At 32.8% G+C, this 24189-nt stretch overlaps 1 protein-coding gene across 2 annotated transcripts; it reads left to right on the plus strand.

The window, feature by feature from the left end:
• LOC140058772 (adhesion G-protein coupled receptor G6-like) lies at nucleotides 1-22842 on the plus strand. Of its 2 annotated transcripts, XM_072104512.1 has the most exons (15): nucleotides 1-2903; nucleotides 7758-8051; nucleotides 8882-9060; nucleotides 11707-11864; nucleotides 13397-13578; nucleotides 14974-15021; nucleotides 15204-15308; nucleotides 15439-15545; nucleotides 16046-16192; nucleotides 16507-17049; nucleotides 17222-17377; nucleotides 17993-18117; nucleotides 20047-20309; nucleotides 20641-20710; nucleotides 21178-22842. In XM_072104512.1, exons 1-15 carry the CDS (start codon nucleotides 2819-2821, stop codon nucleotides 21656-21658), a joined length of 2943 nt encoding a protein of 980 aa, XP_071960613.1. In that variant the 5' UTR covers nucleotides 1-2818; the 3' UTR covers nucleotides 21659-22842. The 2 variants fall into 2 exon arrangements, with proteins under 2 accessions (XP_071960613.1, XP_071960614.1); XM_072104513.1 differs by lacking the exons at nucleotides 1-2903; nucleotides 7758-8051; nucleotides 8882-9060 and adding an exon at nucleotides 10268-10538.
• Nucleotides 22843-24189: the final 1347 nt, after the last annotated feature.

The raw sequence follows: 24189 nt of genomic DNA on the forward strand, positions 1-24189 counted from the left end.
ACACTTACATTTGTTCATGCTCTTTTTAATGATTCAATCCATTCAACACACAGTCATTGTTTTATTATTACACACACCTGATGTATTATTACATTTTTTACTGTTTTTCGATTTTCAGCACAAAACCTCACCGCTTGAATAGGATGTAAAAAGTTAGCCTAAGACTATAAGTTTTCCCGCGGAGAAGGCGCACTCAGTAGTTCATTCATTGGAAGATTGACTGCTCTTTTTAACTCGGCTTCGTTTTGTTAAATAGAGCAGTCAATCTTTTAACTGAGGAAATGTTTACCACTCAACCCCATTATTTGTTTAAACTTAGGTGAAGTATTTTCTAAACACAACAAGATTAAACATTGACAACAAATTCATCGAAATAATTCCAGCAAGTTCAAATCTTGCCCATTGTTTTGAAATACCACTAAATTCGATATCAATCTTAGGGTCTGTTTCTGCTGAAAAAATCGAAATAATCAATTTTTTCCAGTCACCGCAAACCACAAAAATAATCGCGTTGCAATTGAAAATTGCTACGACTTTAATCGGTTATTCAGGTAATCGGTTTTTAAAATCACGTCATCATTCCCCCACAGCGCAGTTCAAGTTATGAAAGGCCAATGAGAGTTGGTTTGTTTACATCCTATCGCTGCCTAAAACTCTCACCATATAATATCTCTATGCTCTCACATGTAGGATTAAAAATTACTCTTACCTAAAGCTATATTATTTGTAAAATAAACATCTAGGCCTACTACCGTACCACATACAACAGAATAATGATGTTATATTAATAAGGACACGTCGGCGAAAAAAGTTCGTTTCGCCGTTCGTTGGTTCTACCTTCGGCCTGCTAGGCCTATAGGCTATATATTTCTACCGAAACAAGTCAACAGACAACAGGCCTAAAAAATGACATGTAAAACATCGTTAGCCTGGACTGGTGGTATGTAACGGGTGTACTTGTAATACAGAATCCTGAAGTCTCTCGGTATAATTCTCCCCCACAAAATAATAAAAATCAAATGTTTAACATTTGATTGTTATTCGGTCTACATCCCGATCGTTGTTTTGCTGATCGTCGTCGATATCGCGCAAATAAACAGCATGCTTTGTGAAGTGAAGTTTGTCATACTCTAGAGGTCAAAGTGAGGTCAATAATCGCTATTTGTGTTGCAGCTCAAAACTGCTCCGCAATAATCGGTTAAAACAAGAAATAATCGATTAAAACACGCAATGGATTGAGTGTTTTTAATCGGTTATTTTTAATCGGTTATTTTATTTTGCGCCGTTTCTGCTGCCCAAAAATAATCGATTAAAAAAATAAACGGTTAATAATCGATTATTTCTGCTCAGCAGAAACAGGCCCTTAGAATGACTCTTTCGATTTCAATTACAAAGCAGTTAGTTATTAGTCATATGACAGTAAGAAAACAGAAATGTTCCATGCAAAGATAATATCACAACAATATGTAAAGAAAAAAAGTATTTTTATTTAATATTAGAAAATATAAGAATTACCCAACATATGTGTGGAATAATTTTAGTTAGAAGATTAATATTATATACCAAATGTTAGTAAAGTTAGTAAATGAAAACAGTAGGCTTATAATTATGCATGTAGATTAAATGAGTGTCGATAGAATTTGGATTTTCTCTTCTATAATACAAACGTTGTTTGCGTTTGTAGTTAATCGCGTAGTGTGTATTGTAATGTAATTTATATCCAGAATACTTAAAATCCCAAAATGTTCGCGGCCCGTAATTTTCGCGATTTTACATTTTTAACTATTTCCAGACCTTTTTTTCTTGATTTGACTTTCTTAGCTTATCGTTTTATTAAGTTAAATCTGAATTAACAGAGAGAAGAGAGCTTTGAAACGGAATTTAAGTGTATGGTCCTATATTTAATTAATAATAATTCAGAAATTATCGTCCATGTTTCAAACAAAAGTATGTGGTATATTATGTAATTTGTTATTTCACTATTCAACGAGGGGGGGGGGGGATTTCAATGATATTTCCAAAGTTTTCCTGTAATGCTGATAACGCCATGAACAATCGGAAATCACACCCAAACTACTAAAAGCGATGGGCGAAGAGATCGAGAGCAAGGTGGGTTTCTCTTCCAGATCATCATATACTGTAATAATACATTTTTTTTCTTCGAACTGAGTTCAGTGGTTGGTACGCGCGTACTGTCACATCAACATTTAAAAACGGTTAAGTACGAATGTCATTACAGTAAGTCATCTTGCGCACGCACGTCGCAGACGAGTAAGCTTGCGTACCGGTAGCGATGATGATTCTTAAAAAAACTTTGCATTCTCACGTTTTAAATTCTAGTCTCTTTGATAGTGTACTGTAATGTTTGTTTTTTTATATATAGTGATATTACCTCATTGTTTGTCATTTAAAAAGTACAAAGCAAATTTTAACGACAATTGGTTGATGACGAATATAACTACAGTGTAAATACTTTCGTTTTCTGGACAGGTAACTCGCAAGTATTAAATGGTTCACTGATTTCTATAAATAAAACACCGATAATTGGTTATCATGAGTTCTTTTATACCACGACGACACGAAGGTTTTATCTCAGTGTTAAAACCAACTAAATAGAACGCAAAGTTATAGTATACAACGGCATTGAAGCCCCATTGAAGTAATCATCAGCGTTTGACAGACATCTGACTGGTATTGTTTAAAACACAAGCGGACGTTATTAAGTCTCATTGTTATATCGCTTCCACCCAAAATACGATTGCCATATTTACGACCACTTACATACTGACAGTTTAAATATAGCGTCGAGCTGATCAAAATGAGGAAAGGAGGTCTTAATTGTCCCCGTTCGTGGCTGCTGTTTTATGTTTTAATCTTCGGAGTACAGAGTCAGGAAGAAATAGGTAGGCGTGCATTGTAATTGTTATAACAACTCGGGTGTAGGCCTATATATAATAGCATATTTCGTAACATATAATGGTTTTAGCCTACGGTAGTTTAGCAACAGGTGCAGGTCAGGAATTTCTGAAAGGGTCAGGAAGGGAATAGATGATAATACTAATAAATAATCGTAGCCTAGAATATATAACCGTATAGTTTACTCGTTGGGATATAGTTTGTTATCTTAAATATTCATTTACATACGTTGTAAACCTGTTTTCAACACGTTCTGTACGCGCGCGCCATTTAGATGACTACGCGCGTGCCATTTAGATGATTACGCGCGCAATAGTGATGATATGGGAGCGGTTGGAATTTGTTTTTCTTGTGGAATTAATTTGCTTTTCAAAAGTTTATTTTCGTACGAAACCTTAGCCTACGCTTACATGTATATAACTATCATTTGAATTAAAACTGAAGACATAATTATCTTTTTTATGTTTGGAAATAGACGTTTTCATTGCGAATTTAAGTTTTGAATAATAGTATATATAACAATTCATTAATTTATTTTGTCAAAATCAATTCCAACAATAAGGACGTCAAGAACAAGAATAAAAACCATACAGAAGAAAATGTAATTGTATAATTGAATTGGTAATTAAATACATCATTAATCATTAAAAACAAAAAAAGAAAACATGAGTTCAAATATTGCAGGTTACATTTATTTAAACTGTATACAGTAGCAACATGTTTTTATAATGGTAATGTTTTTAGTATTTGATTAATTCGTTTTAATTTATAATTAATATTCAAATTAATTTACCTCTTCCCTGGTTTAATCATATTACGTAATACTGTACTGTAATAGCTATACTTACTCGGCCTACACTGCATTGTGTTATGAGATGTTTGGGTTATTTTATAGATAAGGAATGAAGGCATGCGTTAAACAAAACAGAGCGTTCCGATCAAAGCTCGTTGTTTCTTTAGAAATCCAAGGAAGGGCACAACGTTTACTTTGTTTGAAAATGGTCGGGAATTGAACATTGTCGCTTGAACAGATTTTCTAGATGAATGGTTTTAATAAAATTATTGTGCTAAATGACGTATTTAAGCGAAGCGTACTCCTGTGATGGTAGAGACTTATAGTTATAGTCAGCACACCTCACAAACCTTTCAGAGATGTAGAGGTGTTATTCTATATGCATCTTCAAAACCACACGAAAAACAAATCAAGAAAACAGCCATAAAAAGATATAAAGGAAACGAAGATGAACTTAATAGATTGTGTCCCCTATAATTATAAATTATAAATATGATAAGAATCTTATTACGGAGTAAAAAAAAAAGAGAAAACTTAACTAGTTGTCCTGGATTGGTAAGCCTACTGTATCAAAGCTTAGTGGGAAGCCCGATGGGAAATATTGAAATAAAGCTTCAATTCAAAGTTAGATAGATCTACGTCTATATAGTTTTGGCTTGATATTCGACCTTTGAACTTACAAGGTATTTGTTGCTGCAATTAAAAAAAGTAATCAAATAGTAACTGATATTTAAATGACTAAAATTAATTTAAATAAAAACGTTACTAGTTGTAAGATTTCTACCTTAAAAACTTAAGAGCTTTAAACCGTAAAACACTATTACAAACTGATTTATGACTATTTATAGAAGCATAACAATGTTACTGAAAACGGAACCATAAATAAATAGTTTAGTTGATTCTATTATTTTTACAATAAAGACAATTTAAATGTGTCAAAAAAAGTAGGCTACATCCTCCATGGCGATACACTGTCTTCTGTTGTCTATAGAATTTTTCAGTAACTTTATTTTCAACTTAACGTATCTATCTACTTATCTTACAATGATAAAGCGAAATGCATGTTTACGTTTGTTTGTTTATTTGTTTTTACTACACACACATTGTATAAAAAGTAAGAACAGTAAATGAAGTACTAAATATAGAAAACAGTAATTATAGTTACTGGTACAGTTAGAATTAGTTTTACATTCAAACAAATTAACAGAAAAAAAGAAACAAAATTCAATTAAATCAATTAGTTAATTAATTTTAATTAAGGTCCTAACTAGTCGCAAAATATTGAGGGAAAAAACAGTCCTAGGCCTTTATTATAGTTGTTAAATATGTGTACACGTTATGCAGACCATTAGTGTTTTAATATTTCCCAGAAGTATAATGTCTAGATATTGTATTATGACAAAAAAACAGGAGTCAAAGGTCAACTCCATAACCAACTAATTATGTTCTATTTAATGAGAGAAAAAAACATACACCTTTTTTTAATGAAGGACAACAATTATGAAGACTTGGGTTTTGGTGCAATTTTGTTAATTATCATATATTGTTTCATTTATTTCAATGAGATATCAGGTCGGTATGCCTCGGTCTATGGCGCGCCAAGCTGGCATTTATTATTATAAGTTTTAGTTTGAAACTTAGACTAATGTAATCGGATAATGATATTTGAAATAATGTTAAGAAAAAGACATTTATTGAATTCTACTTCCTTTTATTTATAACATAAAAAAAGTGTATTATTACCCCTGTAGCATACATATTATTATTTCTAAGGCCTATATAATCGAGTAACATTTAAGGTTGTTTTCTAAGTTGTAACATAAATAAAAATAATAAATAATAAATAAAAACCTATACCATTCGTCATAAATATTTGTTGTTTATTAATAATATTTAAACAAAAGTTTATTAATATATCTCAGTAGCATACGATACATATTGTTATTATTATTTTTTTTTAAACACACACACAGCTAGTCCTACACTATCCTGCGTAGAATCATATAAGGAGTCGTAAATATCTTTCATTGTTTACGCATCTTTCACATCATTTAGGACGATTACTGTATGTCAAATTCACACCGTTTTTCATGTATCATTGTATATAGTTTTAAAAAAAAAAGCATATAAAAATAGAAGTCAGGTTGAATTTAGGGGATTTTATTTTCAGACACTTTAATTGTGTTTTTCCTGGAATCACCCTATTTAAAGACCTGGTGATCTTCCGTATTAATCCAACTATGTTCACAGAATGGAATCTGATATGACACATTAACTACATCACTGGATGTTTGTGTTATTAGTAGGAACACAGCTCAGTGTTTAGATCCGTTTCTTTAGAGTTATGTATAATTTAGCATCGTGTATTTTCTTTATCTGTAGAAATTCGCAATTCATTTCCTAAGAATACATACCTACTCATCATCTTAATGCGTTTGTTGTTAACGGAAGTAATATAATACAAATTAATAAAGGGAAAGTGATCATCTAACGTTTTGAATGACTAACAATATATTTGGTGGTGTTTACTATTTACTAAGTATAGACCACCACTATTAATAAAAAACAATCACAGCAATTATTTTGTTTACAGACTATGTAAAACATAGGCCTAAAGTTATGCGAATGACCACCAAACCTCTCTTTTTCGGCGTAAACAAATGTGGGATTTAATTTATTAATTTACATAACATAGCAATAGTAAAGAGTATAAAAAGTAGAATTTTCATGTGCACACCAGGGTTTTGTGGGGTTAATTTATAGGGCCGATTATCAGTATGGCGCTGTATTTTTATGTGTCCAGTATCAGGAAAATAATATAATGTTTATAATGTAATATCAGTGTTATGACAAGTGCTGTATCGAATAGGAAATACACTTTCCTAAACACAGGCGCCACATATGTGACACTGTATTACATAATTTGCCTATTGCAATGATAACATAATGCCATTTGGTGAAACAGTCCTTCAATTACATTTTTAAACACTCACTGTATTAACACTGTTTAATACATCACACAACATGCACTTCTTCAATAACTCTGGTACAAATGTAAACGAACAACAAGTACAATCGTATACTATATCATGTCTATCACTATTTGTTTGTATTATTATATCATGTTTGAGATGTTCAGCGATATCACACACGTGTGTACTGACGTCGATGTAAACAAAAATCCAACTTACTGAGTGTAAAGGCATTTTGAGTAACATTTTGGTCGACGACCACCCACAGATTTAACCGGTTATTTCGGAGCACAAATTGATCAGAAACGCGGTCCCGTTATTTTTATCTCTTTTTAATCGATTTTTAAATAACCGGTTAATTTGCGTTATGCAGCAGAAATAGATCAAAATCAAATTGCGGTAGAGCAAATTATTTCCGTATTGTCTTCAAATACTTACGTATACGTAGACGTATAAATCATTTTCAATTAGACTACTCATGGCATTTCAAAGTAACAATAACGTAACTTATAATTCAATCAATACAACAAACAGTACGTAATGATCAATTATTTTATAAATACTCGCTGATTTTTTATTGCTATTAATACATGCTTAAATATCCCGTTAAATATGCCTACCAACATGGCTGACGTCATCACCCCATGGAAAACATCGGGTTAATGCCCTAGTTCAGACTGCCGTTTAAGCATAGAGGAAATAGTTATGATAATAGGACCCAAGTTAATTCATGGTTAGAGTAATAAAAAATATTTAATTATATTCTGTACAATACTTATACAAAATATACATAAGCTTAATACTATTATGGTACCAATTGTTGAAGTCATATGATTATTGTATTGATTGAGTTAGTAGAAAATATAGTTTCATTCTAAGAAAGGCGAGCACAATGGCAAAAACGTTGGTAAAATAGGCCCACAGTACCTTATCTATCTCAGATGAAACGTAGATTTGATAATATTAGTATTTATCACTAACCATGCACATTAGCCTACATTATGCATATATTAGTATAGTTAGTTTGCTATTTATACGTATAACACATCGATTATTACTATTTACACTAAAATAAGTTGATGGCTATAACGTCAAAAGAACATGCGAAGGAAGCACTATGCATCTCTCCTGTGAAGAGGGTGGTACCTTGGACATCGAAAGTGCACTATACGGACGAACCAGTCGACAACTTTGTCCACATTCTAGCCAGAATCTGCCGTGTGACGGAGTCGACGGGCTCCAAATAGTGCGCGCAGCCTGCCAAGACGAAAACGCATGCTCTGTTGGCGCAAGAAATGGTGTGTTTGGTGACCCTTGTGTAGGAGTATACAAATATCTTGAAGTGTCATACAGGTGTGTAAGACGTAAAGGTGAGCTTCAAAAAACCGGAAAGTAATGCTATGACGTCACATTTGCCATCAGTTTGCTATCTGCTAGCTTTTTATTAAATCGATGATGTTGGTGGTGGGTAGAATTTTTACAATTCTAACTCAATTAAATATTTCATAGTAGTCATACATTTAAAAAAAATAATATTTTAAATTTTTTAAATTTTTGTCAAACATTGCCTCTAAGTGCGAACTTTGTTCCTGTAAGAGTTTTTTAAACAAAAAGAAATAAAACACATACATCATCAGGAATACTAACAAGCATATATTATGTCTATTGATATTAATATTTTGTTTCTTCTTATCCTGCTTTTAATCATTATACGCGTATTTATAAATTATTATTAATTATTATAAAATTGATATTATCTTTACAATTGACCGCTTTTTGACGCTTACTGATAGTATTTTTCATATAGATTTGATTAAATATTCCATTTAAAATATTAAACGAATCAAAATGTTATAAAGACGGCAAATTATTAAGCTAACACATTTTTTGTCTTGCTATCAAATTTCAGAACATACACGTAAGATAATGCATAGAAAAAAATGTTTGATACTATGACAATTGTTGTGACCGCAAACTTTGAATAAGACCTTATTGCAAAAGCATAATGCATCTTGCACTAACACGTTTTAAAATGCTTAAAATAATCATGAAGTGGCCTTTTTTTCACACTCGACTCGTGATATAGGTCTACTGTAATTTAAAGTAAATTATGGAAGAATCGAAATAAACGAGTTATTGTATGATTTTCGAAGTTTTTGTTTGGTGAATTGCTGACGTAAATGAATATTGGTTTTTACAGGATGGATTCCAGTGTTTAAGGGTGTGTCTGGCGCTGGAGGGCCACATCTGTACGATCTATGGATAGGGAATACATCGCTGAATGAACTAAATGACTCTGTTCGTGCTCTTGACGCAAACATCAAAGCTCATTTCAAAAGTCCATTAATAGAAAGGTGGTCTGAATTTCAAGTTCGACAGGTAATTGCTATTTATATTCTTGACAGCAATTTGACTGTCTAAATAATTATTTAATTACTTCAAAACCTTACATTAGAGAACAATACAACATTCATTAACATCTAAATGTCAGAAAAAGTAAAAGGCTACTTTGACGTAGGTCACGCTTTGACGTAGGTCACGCTTCATTTCTTATCAGATCAGAAAGGTCATAGTTTTTCTAAAAAAAAATGGCCTAAGACGGCCTAGGCTAAGTTTGCGGCTTTCGCTCTCTGCGGGTGAAATCATGTATTGCAGGCGATGATTTTACACTGCGTAGTCTGACTACGATATTTAAAACTACGTTAGATCTGCTCGGAGACACTTCGCACTTTGCAGATTCTAATCTTTATAATAGACACTATACAATCTGATTTTGGATACTGTAATATATTATTTGCTTAGATATTCAACTTAAGAATACACACGTTTTCTAATGCTTGGGTTTGGTTAGATGCTGATGTCATAAACTAGGCCTACTTTCTAACAACGTAATTTGGGAAGTCATCAATAGTTAATTGTTCTATTTATAAAAATAATATGTTAGTTATATAAAAGGTTTATAAATATACAAAAGTGGTTGAACAATTCGTCTCTATTGCTAGGCCCGAGGCTATTTATATAGTTGTATCCGACTTTATTGATACAGATTAAGTTAGTGAAGCTTGGAAGTGACTTTTTAAGCTGCGTCATTTGTTGTATTTTTACCATGGTGGTAAATTAAACGGTATACTTCAATAGCCTATTGATTGTACTGTCATGATCGCGGTATTGTTGTGCTTTACAAGTGCGTCTAATAAAAGCCATGAGTGGCCTTTAACTTGGTCTGACATTCAGATGTCAATGACTGTTACATTGTTCTCTGAGCGTTTGAGGTGTGCCTTAATTATTTAGACATACACATTATGTGATTGTTAAATTAATTCCATTTGATTAGAGGATTGATGTCATAGAACGTACGCTACATGGTGATTATACTGATCATATAAAACACACGGCAACAACTAGTTAAATAGCTCTAATCTGGCATTGCCTTATATAAAACATAGGTAAGGTTTTATATAAGGCAACATTAGAGCTATTTCACCATCTCTGGAATATCTAAAAAGAAGCCAATGCATGTGTAAAATACCAGGAATATGGAAAACATTATATACTACTCAATGCATGGAAGTCACGTTTTAACTATGATTTTCGCACATGGAAGTCATTTTATATACGGTAGTTATTCCCAGGTAAAAGATAAGGACGCATTAATTTCTTAGACATTGTGGTCATCCAGGGCATAATATAACTATTCTAAGGCATGACCTTTGAACTATAATTCTCATGGAAGATTGCATCGCTATTCCCATGATAGATCAGGAAGCATGTTTTTATTCCCGAGCTTGGAAGTAGTAGTAACATTATTCCCAGGTATAGGCCTAGATAATGAGGAATATTACCGAGATCGAGACGAGGTATGTTTACTTATATATACATATATTTCCAAAGGCAAATTTCTAAAAAATAATGATGCTGTGGGTATCAGTGACTGGATCTCAATGGAGATAGGCCTACAAATGAAAAGTAAAACAGCCAGAAAAGTTAGCAGAGCTTTCGGGAAACACTAGCCTTTCCTCAGTGCACATTAATTCTAAACCGCCCGGTGAAATTGAATTAATTAATTAATTTGAAACAATAAGATGAGGAAATCTGTGAGAATGAGAAAAAGTCTCCCCAACCGAGTTCGAACCCGGAACTTCTGCTTGATATGCAGATGTTCGTACCATTAGCTAAGACAACTGGGACTTTCATGGTATAGTTCAATATATACATACACACATGTACCGTCAAAGTTATTTATATCCAATAAAATTGGATAATCTTGTGTATCGCAGCTTTCTTTTTTTTCCGCTCTTTAGAATTCAATTCTATTTATCTAAACGAAGATCTAAAATCAAACCAATGATGCGATTACCGAAAATGGGATGTAATATAAAAAAAGTGTTTTGTCAAAGAGCGTTGTTGAAACTGTTGCAAAGTTGGGCGGCTGCTAAACTAACAATTCTAATCCACATACTTCTTAAGCCCCTTCATTCAATGTTGATTTACCAATTAAAACGATGAGAGAAATTGAAAAACAAAATCAATATTTAAACATAATGTTGCAAGTAAGCATTACATCCGTTTTAGATGTTTAATATATATTTCAAGTTTTCAACAAAGAATAATTTCTGACACCATGAAGTGGCTCTAACAACATGTCCCTGTGAAATTAGAGTTTCCACGTAACACCAACTTTGTATTCATTAAGATTGTACTTTTTCAACAGCTTAAATTTTTAGTTGTGATGCTAAACTAAATTTAATAAGGCCATATACATGATTGAAGTCGCGTGCGCAAGTTTGAGACCAACGACCGACATAGTGAGCTGTGGAGTCGCATTTTCACGACACTGAAACATCTAAATAATTTTAAGATTAATTTGTTGTTCGGTATTTGGGGAGGCTGGTAAGGTATTTTTTTAAATCGCGTCTTTTTTTTTTTTTTTTTTGCAAAGCGCTGTTTTTATTGAACATATTTCCTGGCGTCAATAATATAATCTTGTGCGCATCATATTTTATAGGCCTATATGTTTTTTAATAGGTTAAGATTAGATTCTATAAAAATGGAGAAGAAATGGCGTTCATCGACTTCACTGGAGAATCTACAGATAAAGAGAACTGGTTTGCCAAAGAAAGAGTAAGAGAAAGTTCGTTCGAAAATATTAAACGAGAGAATACCAATTATTTTTCGATTAAAGGGTATGTTATGATACTTTTTCACTTTTTTCTACCGTTCAGTAGGCCTACAAACATTGGTCTACCTTTACCAATACATATACTTGCTTGCTTGCTCGGAATGCATTATGTAGCCAATTCTATACAATCGAGTATAGCAAATAGTATCAACATATCCCTGCTGTAGTTTTCATCAGAAGAGAAGTTTTGACTAAAACAAGTGTTTCATTTTATTATTGATAATACAATAGTAGGCTATTATTTATCAATATAAGACATTGTATATAGATACTCTTAATTCGGTTAGTAACACCTGGGCTAAATAATAATTCTTCGAATCCAGGATATAAACCCGATTTCGGGGATTTAGCGGGCTACCTGTACGGTATCCCTAGTACTACCATACTAATGATTGCGTTTTGTTTGTCTGTGTTTGTTTTCCGTATGATGGTATCGAAATAAATCAAATAAAATCAAAATTAAAAAAAGGTACAAATGATATAACCTGCCCTTATGTATTAATGTAAATCACAGGGTATTACTAAAGAAAGAGAATGATTCGAATTTAAAAATTAAACGATAACCCATTATTTGTTATAACATTTTTCGACTTAATGATTAATTTTTGTATAAATATTATTTTATGAAGTAACTTTTACTTCAAGTTAAAACACACAGGGAGACTGATTATCAAACAAGGATTATCGAGATTTTCCAAACCTATATTGGGTCAAGTAATGACGTCACATTCGTGTACTTACAAATCTTAAATAATTCTACTTGATGTGACAAAAAATGTGATGGACAGGAAGATGTACTATCACTACTATATTTAAGCCTATCACTACCATATTTAAGCATATCACTACCATATTTAAGCATATCACTACCATATTTGAGCATATCACTACCATATTTAAGCATATCACTACCATATTTAAGCATATCACTACCATATTTGAGCATATCACTACCATATTTAAGCATATCACTACCATATTTAAGCATATCACTACCATATTTGAGCATATCACTACCATATTTAAGCATATCACTACCATATTTGAGCATATCACTACCATATTTAAGCATATCACTACCATATTTAAGCATATCACTACCATATTTAAGCATATCACTACCATATTTGAGCATATCACTACCATATTTAAGCATATCACTACCATATTTAAGCATATCACTACCATATTTAAGCATATCACTACCATATTTAAGCATATCACTACCATATTTAAGCATATCACTACCATATTTAAGCATATCACTACCATATTTAAGCATATCACTACCATATTTGGGCATATCACTATCATATTTAAGCATATCACTACCATATTTAAGCATATCACTACCATATTTAAGCATATCACTACCATATTTAAGCATATCACTACCATATTTAAGCATATCACTACCATATTTAAGCATATCACTACCATATTTGGGCATATCACTACCATATTTAAGAATATCACTACCATATTTGGGCACAGAGCCTTAGGTTTTATCTAAACTAATTATTGCTTCTATTGCAGACATTCTAACAGTGATGTACGTCGTCAATTCTTTACTAACAAAAATTATGGAGGCTGTGAAAACGACTACGGATGGACTGTTGTTGTATCGCAAGATGGAAATTGTATGTGGGAACGTAAACAAACTGAGTACCCCTTGATTATGTATTCACCCGTACCAAACGGTGTACTTTGGCAATCTGGTAAGTAATACCTGCTATTTAAAGATATATTGTACCCCTGAAGAAAAAAATATTTTTGTTCAATATGGCATATTAATGTCACACAATAGTTATCCTCTTTTACCAAAAATTTGACCGAAAAAATGTATTTACCTGAAAAAAAAGTGCTTTAAAGCAAAAAATATGAAAATTGATTGAATTTAATCATTTATTTTGTCATTTTTTAAGTGAAAATATTTTTTTTTTTCGTTTTTTTCTATGGAAGTGATTAACTTAAAACTTAAAACTACAAAATAACCTTTCTAAAGTTTGATATAAGTAATCTTCAATTTTCTGGTTTTTGAGGACAATACATCTTTAAATTGTAAAGGCTAACGATCTGGAAAAAAAATCTGAACGATAACACAATGAGAAAAGGTGACCAAATTGAGATTTGAACACTAAATTTTCTGTTTGATAATAATGTAGACATTCTACCATTAGAACACTGAATTTCATCATTATACACAGGCTCACAGAAAAGTAACATAATAAGCTTAATTTACTAGTGACGTAACGCAATGACGCAAGCAAGTTCACCAATGGCAAGCGACAGTTCAAATAATTGTTTGTGGTCAGTCAAATCACTAATGCTTGATTCCCACTGGAAAAGCAACACAACAACACAAGCGATAAATTATTCGAACAGTCGCTTGTCATTAGTCAATTCGCTTGCGTTGCGTATACGTCTTTGTATAGCATCCTAGTTGACCAAGCTTTATATTGTGCTTACGGCCTTGTGTTGCGTCTCCAGCTCCAGCTCCCATAGTTAAAGGTTGAACAAAATTAAAACATCACACTGCAGGCTAGGGTTACGGAACTAAAATCATGAATTATGTACAAGTTTATGCACATCAATACAGTAAAGGCAACAAGCAGTGTAGCACAAGTTCAATTCTTGGAATGTTTGTTTTATTAGAATGTGGAGAGGTCAGGTAGGGATTAAAGTAAACTTCGCAGTTTGAACATTATAACAAAACCCAGACGATCTTACTAGACATTTGAAGCAGAAATCAAGAACAATACGTTATTTTCTATATTAAGAATTTACAAACCAACATATTTCTTAAACATATCTGAACAACCTATCTTTCTAAATTATCTCTCGTAACTAATTACACTTCTCTTAAATCACCGCCACTAGATTATCTTTATTTTAATATGTTAATACGGTATAATTAAGTCTCAATTTTCTATAAATCAACAAGGTAAAATACAAATAAAAGTGTATAGCATGGTACGTAAGAACGTGAGTCTCAACGAGTAAACACCAGGATTGAAATCAACGGATACTTATTATTAGGCATAGGCCTACATTATTAAAATATATTTACTTAAGTTTTTTCTCATTTAAAATGAACATTCTTTAATACACAGATGATCCAGGTATCGCAGATTTTATGGCGATTTTCTTAGAATTTACAGGTAAATTTATTTCATTCAATACTTTACGAATATTTATGTATCTCAATAAGTAATTAATAACTTACTTAACATAATTTAATTCACAATAAGCAATCTTCTAACTTTAAAAAAATATTCCAAACGTTAAAAATGTGTGTTTGTTCAACGTTGTCACTTTTTCTTCTTTTTTCACTGCTTTATAGACACTTGTCAACACGAGGTTGTATTAATTAATGGCGTGACGTACACGTTCGAAACGTCTCCATCGGAATTTTTGGCTCATTCGCTCGAGTTGTGTAGCTTTGAAAGTAAGGTTTAAAATACATTAGAGTAGTGCTTAGTCACAATCGTAATAGTTACCGTATGGTTTACAAACATCAAACTATAATTTTTGATTTATATAACCAACAAAGCTAATATTATACCTCTACTTGATAGCTCCACTGGCAGTGCGCATGTGCAATATTGACCCCCGTGGAGGAGGTGTCTGGGGAGAAGTAACGGTTCAGCCATGTACAACCTATACCATCAGTGATCTGGCAAAGGTAACCATTGTATTTATACATCTTCGACAAAATTGAAATGTGGTCGTTTTATCTTACTAAGTTTCATTTAAATATATTTCACACAACATATTATATATAGATTTTGTAATGATAAATATTAAATAATGATACATTTGATTGTTCGTGGAGATTTCACTAATTCATAATGGTTTTACGTCTGAACCTCCAGGTAAAAAAACATTAAATATTATGATGACTGAGATCAACAAGAAAAAAAAATACATGCAACAATAATAAGTTATTATAAGTGCAAGAAAAACAAAACAAACAAAATAAACAAAAAATATGATGCATAACTGAATTAATAATTGTTTAAGTAGAAAAAAATCACACAATAGATTGTTCTTGGGTAACATTTTTAACAAAACTATTTATGAAATAAGTAAGCTTTGGTTCATGACGTTCCATTTCACCAATATTGTTCATCAACCTGCTGAACAAGAGGGATAACTTGTATTTAATTTGATCTTCCCTTATAGGTTGACATAACTGAAGAAAACGCTGAAGAAGTTGCTATGCAACTATCGACCCTTACGAGTGAAGAGAATATGGACAACGAAGTTAACATTGATGACGTTGCCTTGATTCTAGAAGGATTAACTGGAGTTGGAGCAGGAAATGAAATGGTAAGACAACTTTTAACTGTTTTAACTGTATTGGAAGCAGTTAATGAAATAAGCGATTTTTTGACAAAAAAATAATTTTTGAAAAATTACTGACCCAAAATATTGTAAATATTTCAATAAAGTAAAAATCAGACTAGAATATTGAGAAGCCTTCTACGTTTTTAAGTGCCCAAAAGGTTAAAGAAATTCAATCTATAGAGGGCGGTTTGTATAAAAGCGGAGACTTTCCGACTCGAGTTTCTTCATTTGTAAGTTGGTGATGTTGATTTAAAACAACTTTATTGTTAATGTTTAAAAATTCACATTTTTTTTAGATTACTGGTTTGACGGTGAATGTTGTGAGCAACATTCAATATGCTGATGATGATGTATTCACTGCAGACAATAACAGTATGAGTGCGGCTTCCAGTATCGTTAAGTCTCTAGAAACTCAGATTGGATCTGTCTCGAACTTTAAAGGCGTTGAAAACAATTTAGCTGTGCAAACTAAACAATATCTCCCTGAGGCACTCCAAAATGGAATCGGATTTGCTTCTCTTGAGCCTGAAAATACTGAATCTGGTCTGCAAGAAGAAAATATTGAAACATTTGAAGATGTAGAGGATTTTCTAATGGATATGATAGAAACATCAATAGCTTTGCCTCCTGAAATTGTTGAGTTAAATCAGGATCAAACCGGATCAAACCAGATACAAGTTAGCTTTATCGTGTACCAGACATCCAAGTTATTTGCATCGAATCGTCTAATGTCCAATCAAGATAGAGCAATTGGAAGTCGTGTCATTTCGGCTACTGTTGAAAAGGTCACTGTCGAAGGTTTATATGAGCCAATCAGAGCCGCATATTTACCAGTTTTGGTAAGTTACAACCTTGCATGTTATTTATTTTTAAAAGAAGTGTCCACGTATAGACACTGTAAATTATAGCTCAAAATTTAATGGTTTTTTTTAATTTAAAAGAAAAACATATAAATTACATTTTAAAAAGACTCCATGTTGTGTTTATGCTTTAACTGTTCTAATATCACAGGAAGATGTATCTGGTAATCCTGAATGTGTTTATTGGGACTTTGAGTTAGAAAACGGTCAAGGTGATTGGTCAAACGAAAGCTGCTACTTCAATAAAACATCAGACGGTCGTATCGTCTGCTTCTGCGATCATTTAACAAACTTTGCTGTTATCATGGTTTGTAATTGTAATAATTAAATTTGAATATAATAAAAAAAGAAAGAAAACATTACATTAAACTTGTTTGGATTGTAAATGATTGATAATGTTTTTTTTATAGCTAGAATGCTCCTTGTACTATTACGTTAAATCTTCAATAGACTTTCAAAATTTGTGTTGTCTAACGATCTTCCCGGACCTTCTTGGACTCAACCCCACCAATTACAGTCAATAATTACAGTTATCATGTTGCTTTTCATTGTTTAAGTCAAGATAAAATCAATTTATTTAAGTTGTTGTTCCTGCACTTTTATGCTTGTTGTTGTACTTTTATTTAGCTATAATACTATTTATTTTCTTATAAATGGGTGGTATTACGTTCAAATCTATTTTGACTTTTTTATCTTTATGTAAACATTTTAAGCTCTGTCTACACTATCAAAACTAGTTTGACAACAAAATTGAGATGTACACAAATATGGTATGACATCATCGTGTCCGTTATGGGTACATCACATTTTTATGTCACAAAACGTTTGATAGTGTAGACAGATCTTTACAGCGTTTTCCGTAATTATTCCACTATCTTTGTGCATGTTCTTCAAATACTATATTCTCTGTTTTCTTTGACAGGATTATTCTGGACAAGCAGGTCCGACCACAACATTCCAAGATGCTCTAACATACATTAGCATCATTGGTTGCGTCATCTCTATAGTTTGTTTGGTGATCACGATTATTACGTTTACATACTTTAGGTAAGATCGATTAAATATTCATCATAAAAAGCATTGTCATTAACAACATACCCTAATATATATAACTATAAACATTTCCCATGTTGTTGTTATGGTGATTTGCCTAAATATGGTAGTGATATGACATCACCATGTCCATATATGGGAACATCACATTTTTTGTCACATACAGTTTGGTATAATTGTGAACAAAGGATCGTGATCGCATTTATAATCATAATTATTATTTTTATTTATAATTTATAATTATATAATTATAAATAATCAACGGATTGTTCCCTGAACTAGATTTTACAGTTATAGTCACTTTTATTGTAAGCAACGAGCTTCATTACAATTAGCATAACACCATCAACACAATGTCTACAACTTGTACTATTAAAACCGAATAAACATAATGACGATTAAGTTTATATTTCGTGATTACCACCAAAAGTTATTGATAACTAGATGGTACGCTCGCTTCGCTCGCGTACCATCTAGGTCGTGCCCACAGATGGTTCTCGAATACATAGTAATTTCAGCGTTTAAAAAACTGGCGACTTCAAATGCACATGCAGGACAATAATACATGTTGTTTACAGGAACGAATAAATAGACACGGTGATTTATGTACTCAACTAAAATTAGCACCCCGGGAATTACTTCCGAAAAAGAAGTTTGTCACAAAATAAGAAACAAACTGAATTTGTGTTTTGTATGTAACATTTGGGTTGAGGGATGGGGAAGAGGATGGATGCAAAGACGAACAATTTTTAAATATATTCTTTATCGATTTAGTAACGAAATATGAATTGTTTTCATGTTTTACAAATAATATACCAGTAAACACAGTAAAACATTGCGATTTAATACTTTGTTGAAACTGTCACCGTCATAGTCGATTGAAATAGTACAGTACATGTAACGATACATCACTCTAATACGACGTTTATATTTTTTTGAAGTTACATGATTACAAACGTTCAGAAGGAACTGTCAGTAATATATTAAACACCTCTAATCGCGGCAAATCGTAAATTCGCTTTAATCGTCAATAAATAATTATCTAACTCAACTTAATTAGTAGGCCTAATGGTCAAGTGTTTCATAGAGCCAATTATGCTACCCAACTTGTATTGAAAATTAAGTTGTTTCCTAACCACCAAAGTTGTTCTGCGTTTAGGGCATGTACTGATCATTCGTACTGTAGGCCTGTCCTCTACTGACTTTACAACGCTACTCATGCCAGTGAGGGGAGGGTGGTGATGTTGGTGGTGGTTTAGCTGCAATAATAAAGTTGATTGTACATAATAGACGGCGACTGGAAAGGCTAGCTCATTATGCGTTAAAAAAAAAGGATTCCACAGATTGGAAAAAAATGTATCGAATTTCTGTTATGACTGTACAGTACTTGTCTTTACGACGCCTGAGGGAATAGACACTTGTGGAACAGAGATTGGAATGTTCCATTTATCGCAGATCAAAACATTTGTATAAACGTATATTAAATCTATCAAAATAGTATTTTTTAAAGAAAATCGGCCTGTCTTCAACATTATGATGCTGTACTCGAGCTGTTCAACCGGTTTTCAGTTATTATAAACAATTATCGTAGGAGGAGATAGGGAAATGCGAAGCATCCTTGCATTATTGTCTGCGGGTATTTTTCAAGTTAGACATCCATTAGACAGTGTATACCACGACCACGAAACACCCTATTTGGGGCAAATCGTTGAACCTAAATTCGTTTTAATTGTCAATAACTAATTATCTAACTCAATTTAATTAGTAAACATGGTTACATCAGATGGTTAAAATCAGTACCGAAAGTACGAACCAACTTTATATACCATCGAGTAAAAATTCTAGAAATAAACTGCGATTTATCGAATTTTGCCCTTACGTAAATTTATATATAGATAACTGCATTATATTTACATTTTTTAGGCACCTGCGTGGAAAACGTCCCCAGCGTATACTAGTAAACTTGTGTTTTTCTCTGCTTTTCCTATACACTACATTTGTGATCGGTATTGAGTTAACTACATGTTACTATTGCTGTATCGTGGTAGCCATTCTCCTACATTACTTTGTTCTCACAACACTTTTCTGGATGCTTGTCGAAGCCGTGAACATGTACTTAAAGTTTGTTTTAGTATTTTACGACGAAGTACGTTTTTTCATGTTGAAGTCAGTTTTAGTTGGCTGGGGTAAGTTGACACCAAGTCCTATTTTGTTACTGTATATTTGTCGATGGCATTTATATAACATAAAATGTATTACATTAATATAAACAAAAGGGTATTTAGTTTGACGTGTTAACAACACAATTTGATTGTGTACTGTCCAATAGACGCCAAACATTATTACGCAGTCAAGCTTGGTTTCCATGACACTGGGAGGCAACGCAATGGCGTAAGCTTAACGCAAGCGAATTGACCAATGAAAAGCGATAGATTATTCGAACTATCGCTTGTTATTGGTTAAACATGCAGTGGTAGTAGCAACCCGTCTTAAGGGTATTATTTTTATTTCCAACAGTTCTTCCTATCATACCAGTTACAATCATTGCGGTTTTGGATTATGAAGATACATATTCTAATGACGAGTAGTAAGTTTCTCTTTTTGTTTTTATATTTGATTTTTGAAAGCAGGCAAGAGCAACTGAAATTATATTCGCGCGGATGGTTTTTAGAGAGCTGGATGTGCATTGGGTTTGTTTATTTAGGATTCGAAAGTTTGCGCCCGAGACTGTACAGTTTGCGCCCGAGACTGTACAGTTTGCGCCCGAGACTGAACAGTTTACGCCCGAGACTGTACAGTTTGCGCTCAAAACTGGTATTAATGCTGAAAAGTGGTATTATCACAATCTAGTATGTTTTCGTACAGTAGATTTTCGAATTCAATTCATTCTCCGTCGAATTGCATACTTGGGCTTGAAAAAGAAAAATGCTCATGCGCACTGATCGCTATTAAAATTAACCAGGCTAATTAACATATTTTCGTTAAACAAATGTGTTACATACAACGTTACACAGTGATGGTTTTACTGATAATTTTGTTTTTTTCCATTTCCAGTTGTTTTATGAAACCGGGATACCCATTATACTTTGGATTATTAGTAATCTCAGCTATTGTTCTTGTCATTAACTTCGCCATATACGTACAAATCATTCGTAGGCTGACCTGTCGACGAAGAGTAACAAAAATAAAGACGGACAAAGACAAAATGAACGAACTCGCTGTACGCGTACAAAACGCCATAGCGATAATGATGCTGCTTGGCTTAACGTGGATCTTCGGATTCTTCGCCATAGATTCATCCGAGGCGGTTCGTGATTTGTTCCAATTGTTATTCTGTGTGTGCAATTCGTTACAAGGATTTTTTATTTTCTTGTTATTTTGTGTTCGTCGCAAGGATGTCAGAAATTCTTGGGCCTACAGTTGCTGCAGCATCGGTGAAAAGCCTGGAATATTCATGACTACTACGTCACGACAACGCTATGCAACTGAGAAAACGACTGTTTCAGGGAACTCAGTCAACCAAAGTAAAGCGTGAATTGGCAGGGCGCCACCATTCAAATGTATTTGAATGCAAAATAGTTTTTTATTGTTTGGGAATTCTTTAATAGGATTTATATTATACAATCACTTTAGTTCGTGACCAAAAATAGGTAGGGATAGTGTCTTGAAAAACTCGATACATAATGTCGTAATTGAAATAGAATCAAGCATTGTGTTAATAATAGCACCATTCATCATTAGTTTAGTTAATGCTTAGTTTGATCATTTTTAATAATTATATATTTGATGAATGTACTATATTTCTAACGGGCTTGTTATTGGTCCCGTAGTGTAGGAAGTTTCGTGTCTGAGGTCATGGTGCTACTGTATTTTGGACCGAGAGTTAAAGGTGATCATTAACAATAAATAGGATAAGGTACAGCCGCAAGTTAAGAAGCATACCGGTAATATACCTTTAGTGTCAAGACTGTTTCCAATGTGCAAATTTGTTCTCGTGAATTAAAATCTCAGCTTATACACATGCGTATTCATGTTTCCATCTTCCAAATCCCTCTGTGCGACAAATTTTAGTTTCTTGGCATTTTTGCTTCAGCAAAATTAGTAAGATCGATTTTTTTTGCGCAACCAATCCGAGCTCAGAAAATTAACTATGACTCACACATGCGAATCGAAAAACAACACAAACGATAGAATTTAAAATCGCAGATCTTATAGTGGATCGAAAGAGTAGCGCAATTTTTGTTCTAGGATTGGCGCGAACAAATTCGCTAGTGGAAAACAGGCTTTAAGTAAGTGAACATTACACTGTTCGTTACTACAACGTAACATTAAACTTGGTTCCCATTTGGACGCAAAGTAAGGACTTAAGCCGTAACGTAAACGAATTGACCACAAACGACAATTCGAATAATCCATCACTTTGATTAGTCAGTTCGCATGGGTTGCGGCTCACGTCTTTGCGTCCTAGTGGGAACCAAGCTTAAATAACGTGTCTGGTATTCGTTGCAGTGATTCACGATGTTTGTATTGTATTAAGGATGTCGATTGACCAAGTTGCTTTTGCTGCCTACGAAAACATACCACTCCAAATCCAATACTCGCCATTACAATAATTACCTTTGTAACAACTGTATTAATTGAATAAGGCAACAGACATATTGTAATAAAAAGAATAGTTTAGTGTAGCTTCACTTTTTTTAATAGACAAATTGTCAATTATTACACCGACTCTAAGTTTGTATGAGGAGTACGCACGGTTTATACGTAGTATACGTAGCCGTAAATAGTTAATGTCGGATACAGTGAACAGCTAAAATGATTGTTTGTTATTGTTTTTACTTGATAAATATTACAGTAAGTTTCAGAATGTTTAAGACATAAAATATTTAAATATATTAAGATTTTAGGTGAAATACTACAACCTGTTTTCCGGCGTTTATTTGGGTGTAAATATTATTACACGCGGAAATATTATATCTAGTTTAAACAAGTTCTCTGAACTATTTGCGATTCGAAAAAGCGCACAAGAACTATTTATTTACAAATAATTAATTAATTAATTTACATTTATTTCATAAATGGTGGCGTCACCAATAAAGCAAAAGCTAGTGTCAGGGACGCCCAAACAAAACGAAACAAAACAACAACAAAAATAGTTCGTTACCATCCATAAACGACTAAACATTGTGGTTGTTATAAACAAACCTTTTTATTTTCGCATACTCAGACAAAAAGGTGTTCATGTCGCATGAGGAAGTATTACCATAAGTCTTTATTTTGTGTCATGAAACAGACAATTAAATGACAATTCTGTCATTAGTTAGTTTGTTTGTTTAGTAGACGCTTTGGCAACAATTCAAGAGGTTTTTTTGGATGGTGAGTGTAACGCGCAACTGTAAAACGGTTGAATGATTTCAACAATCAAACCACCGCTAATTGGTTAATACTTTACTTTTTGACTATAGAGGTAGTTGTGTCTCATAACCGCCGGACCTTCAAAGTGACTAGCGCAAGCAAAGTATTATTATTACGCTTCGGACAATGATAAGTAAGATAGAAAGACAGCTTAAACACATGCGCAAATCTCATAATTTTAACTTCTTGCATTCAAAATAAGATTCCTCTATTTTTACAACACTAAAATTGTATTTGTGTGAATATATCAAGCGGATCAAAATGAAGGAACATCTTAGTACCTGTTCGTGGATACTGCTACTTGTTTCAGTGTTCCTTGTGCACGGTCAACAAGAAGAAACAGGTAAGCATAGTAAATAATTATAATAAACAGTTGACGAGTTTTTCAATACAGTCTTATAACGTTTACGGTATTTTAGAATAACTAGTGTATAAGTAAGATATTCTTAAACTCAATATTACTAACTAGTTGTTTTATAACACACCTGCATGCTACCGAAACCAAGCTGTAGTGGGAGCTAACTAAGCAATTTTTTTTTGACTGATAATTCAAATTTTATAAATCATAAATGAAATAGATAGAATAAGTACATAAATCGATTGATTATTGATTATTGATTTATTTGCTATGGTTATCTTCATCTACAGGAT

Source organism: Antedon mediterranea, chromosome 9 (genome assembly GCF_964355755.1).
Source record: "Antedon mediterranea chromosome 9, ecAntMedi1.1, whole genome shotgun sequence".
Taxonomy (NCBI): Eukaryota; Metazoa; Echinodermata; class Crinoidea; order Comatulida; family Antedonidae; genus Antedon; species Antedon mediterranea.

Bases quoted from the DNA above. Each gene is read 5' to 3' on its own strand.
- LOC140058772 (XM_072104512.1), top strand. From the start codon at position 2,819: ATGAGGAAAGGAGGTCTTAATTGTCCCCGTTCGTGGCTGCTGTTTTAT. The intron at 9,061-11,706 runs GTAATTGCTATT...GTTTTTTAATAG, and splicing joins CTGAATTTCAAGTTCGACAG to GTTAAGATTAGATTCTATAA. The intron at 17,050-17,221 runs GTAAGTTACAAC...CTAATATCACAG, and splicing joins CCGCATATTTACCAGTTTTG to GAAGATGTATCTGGTAATCC.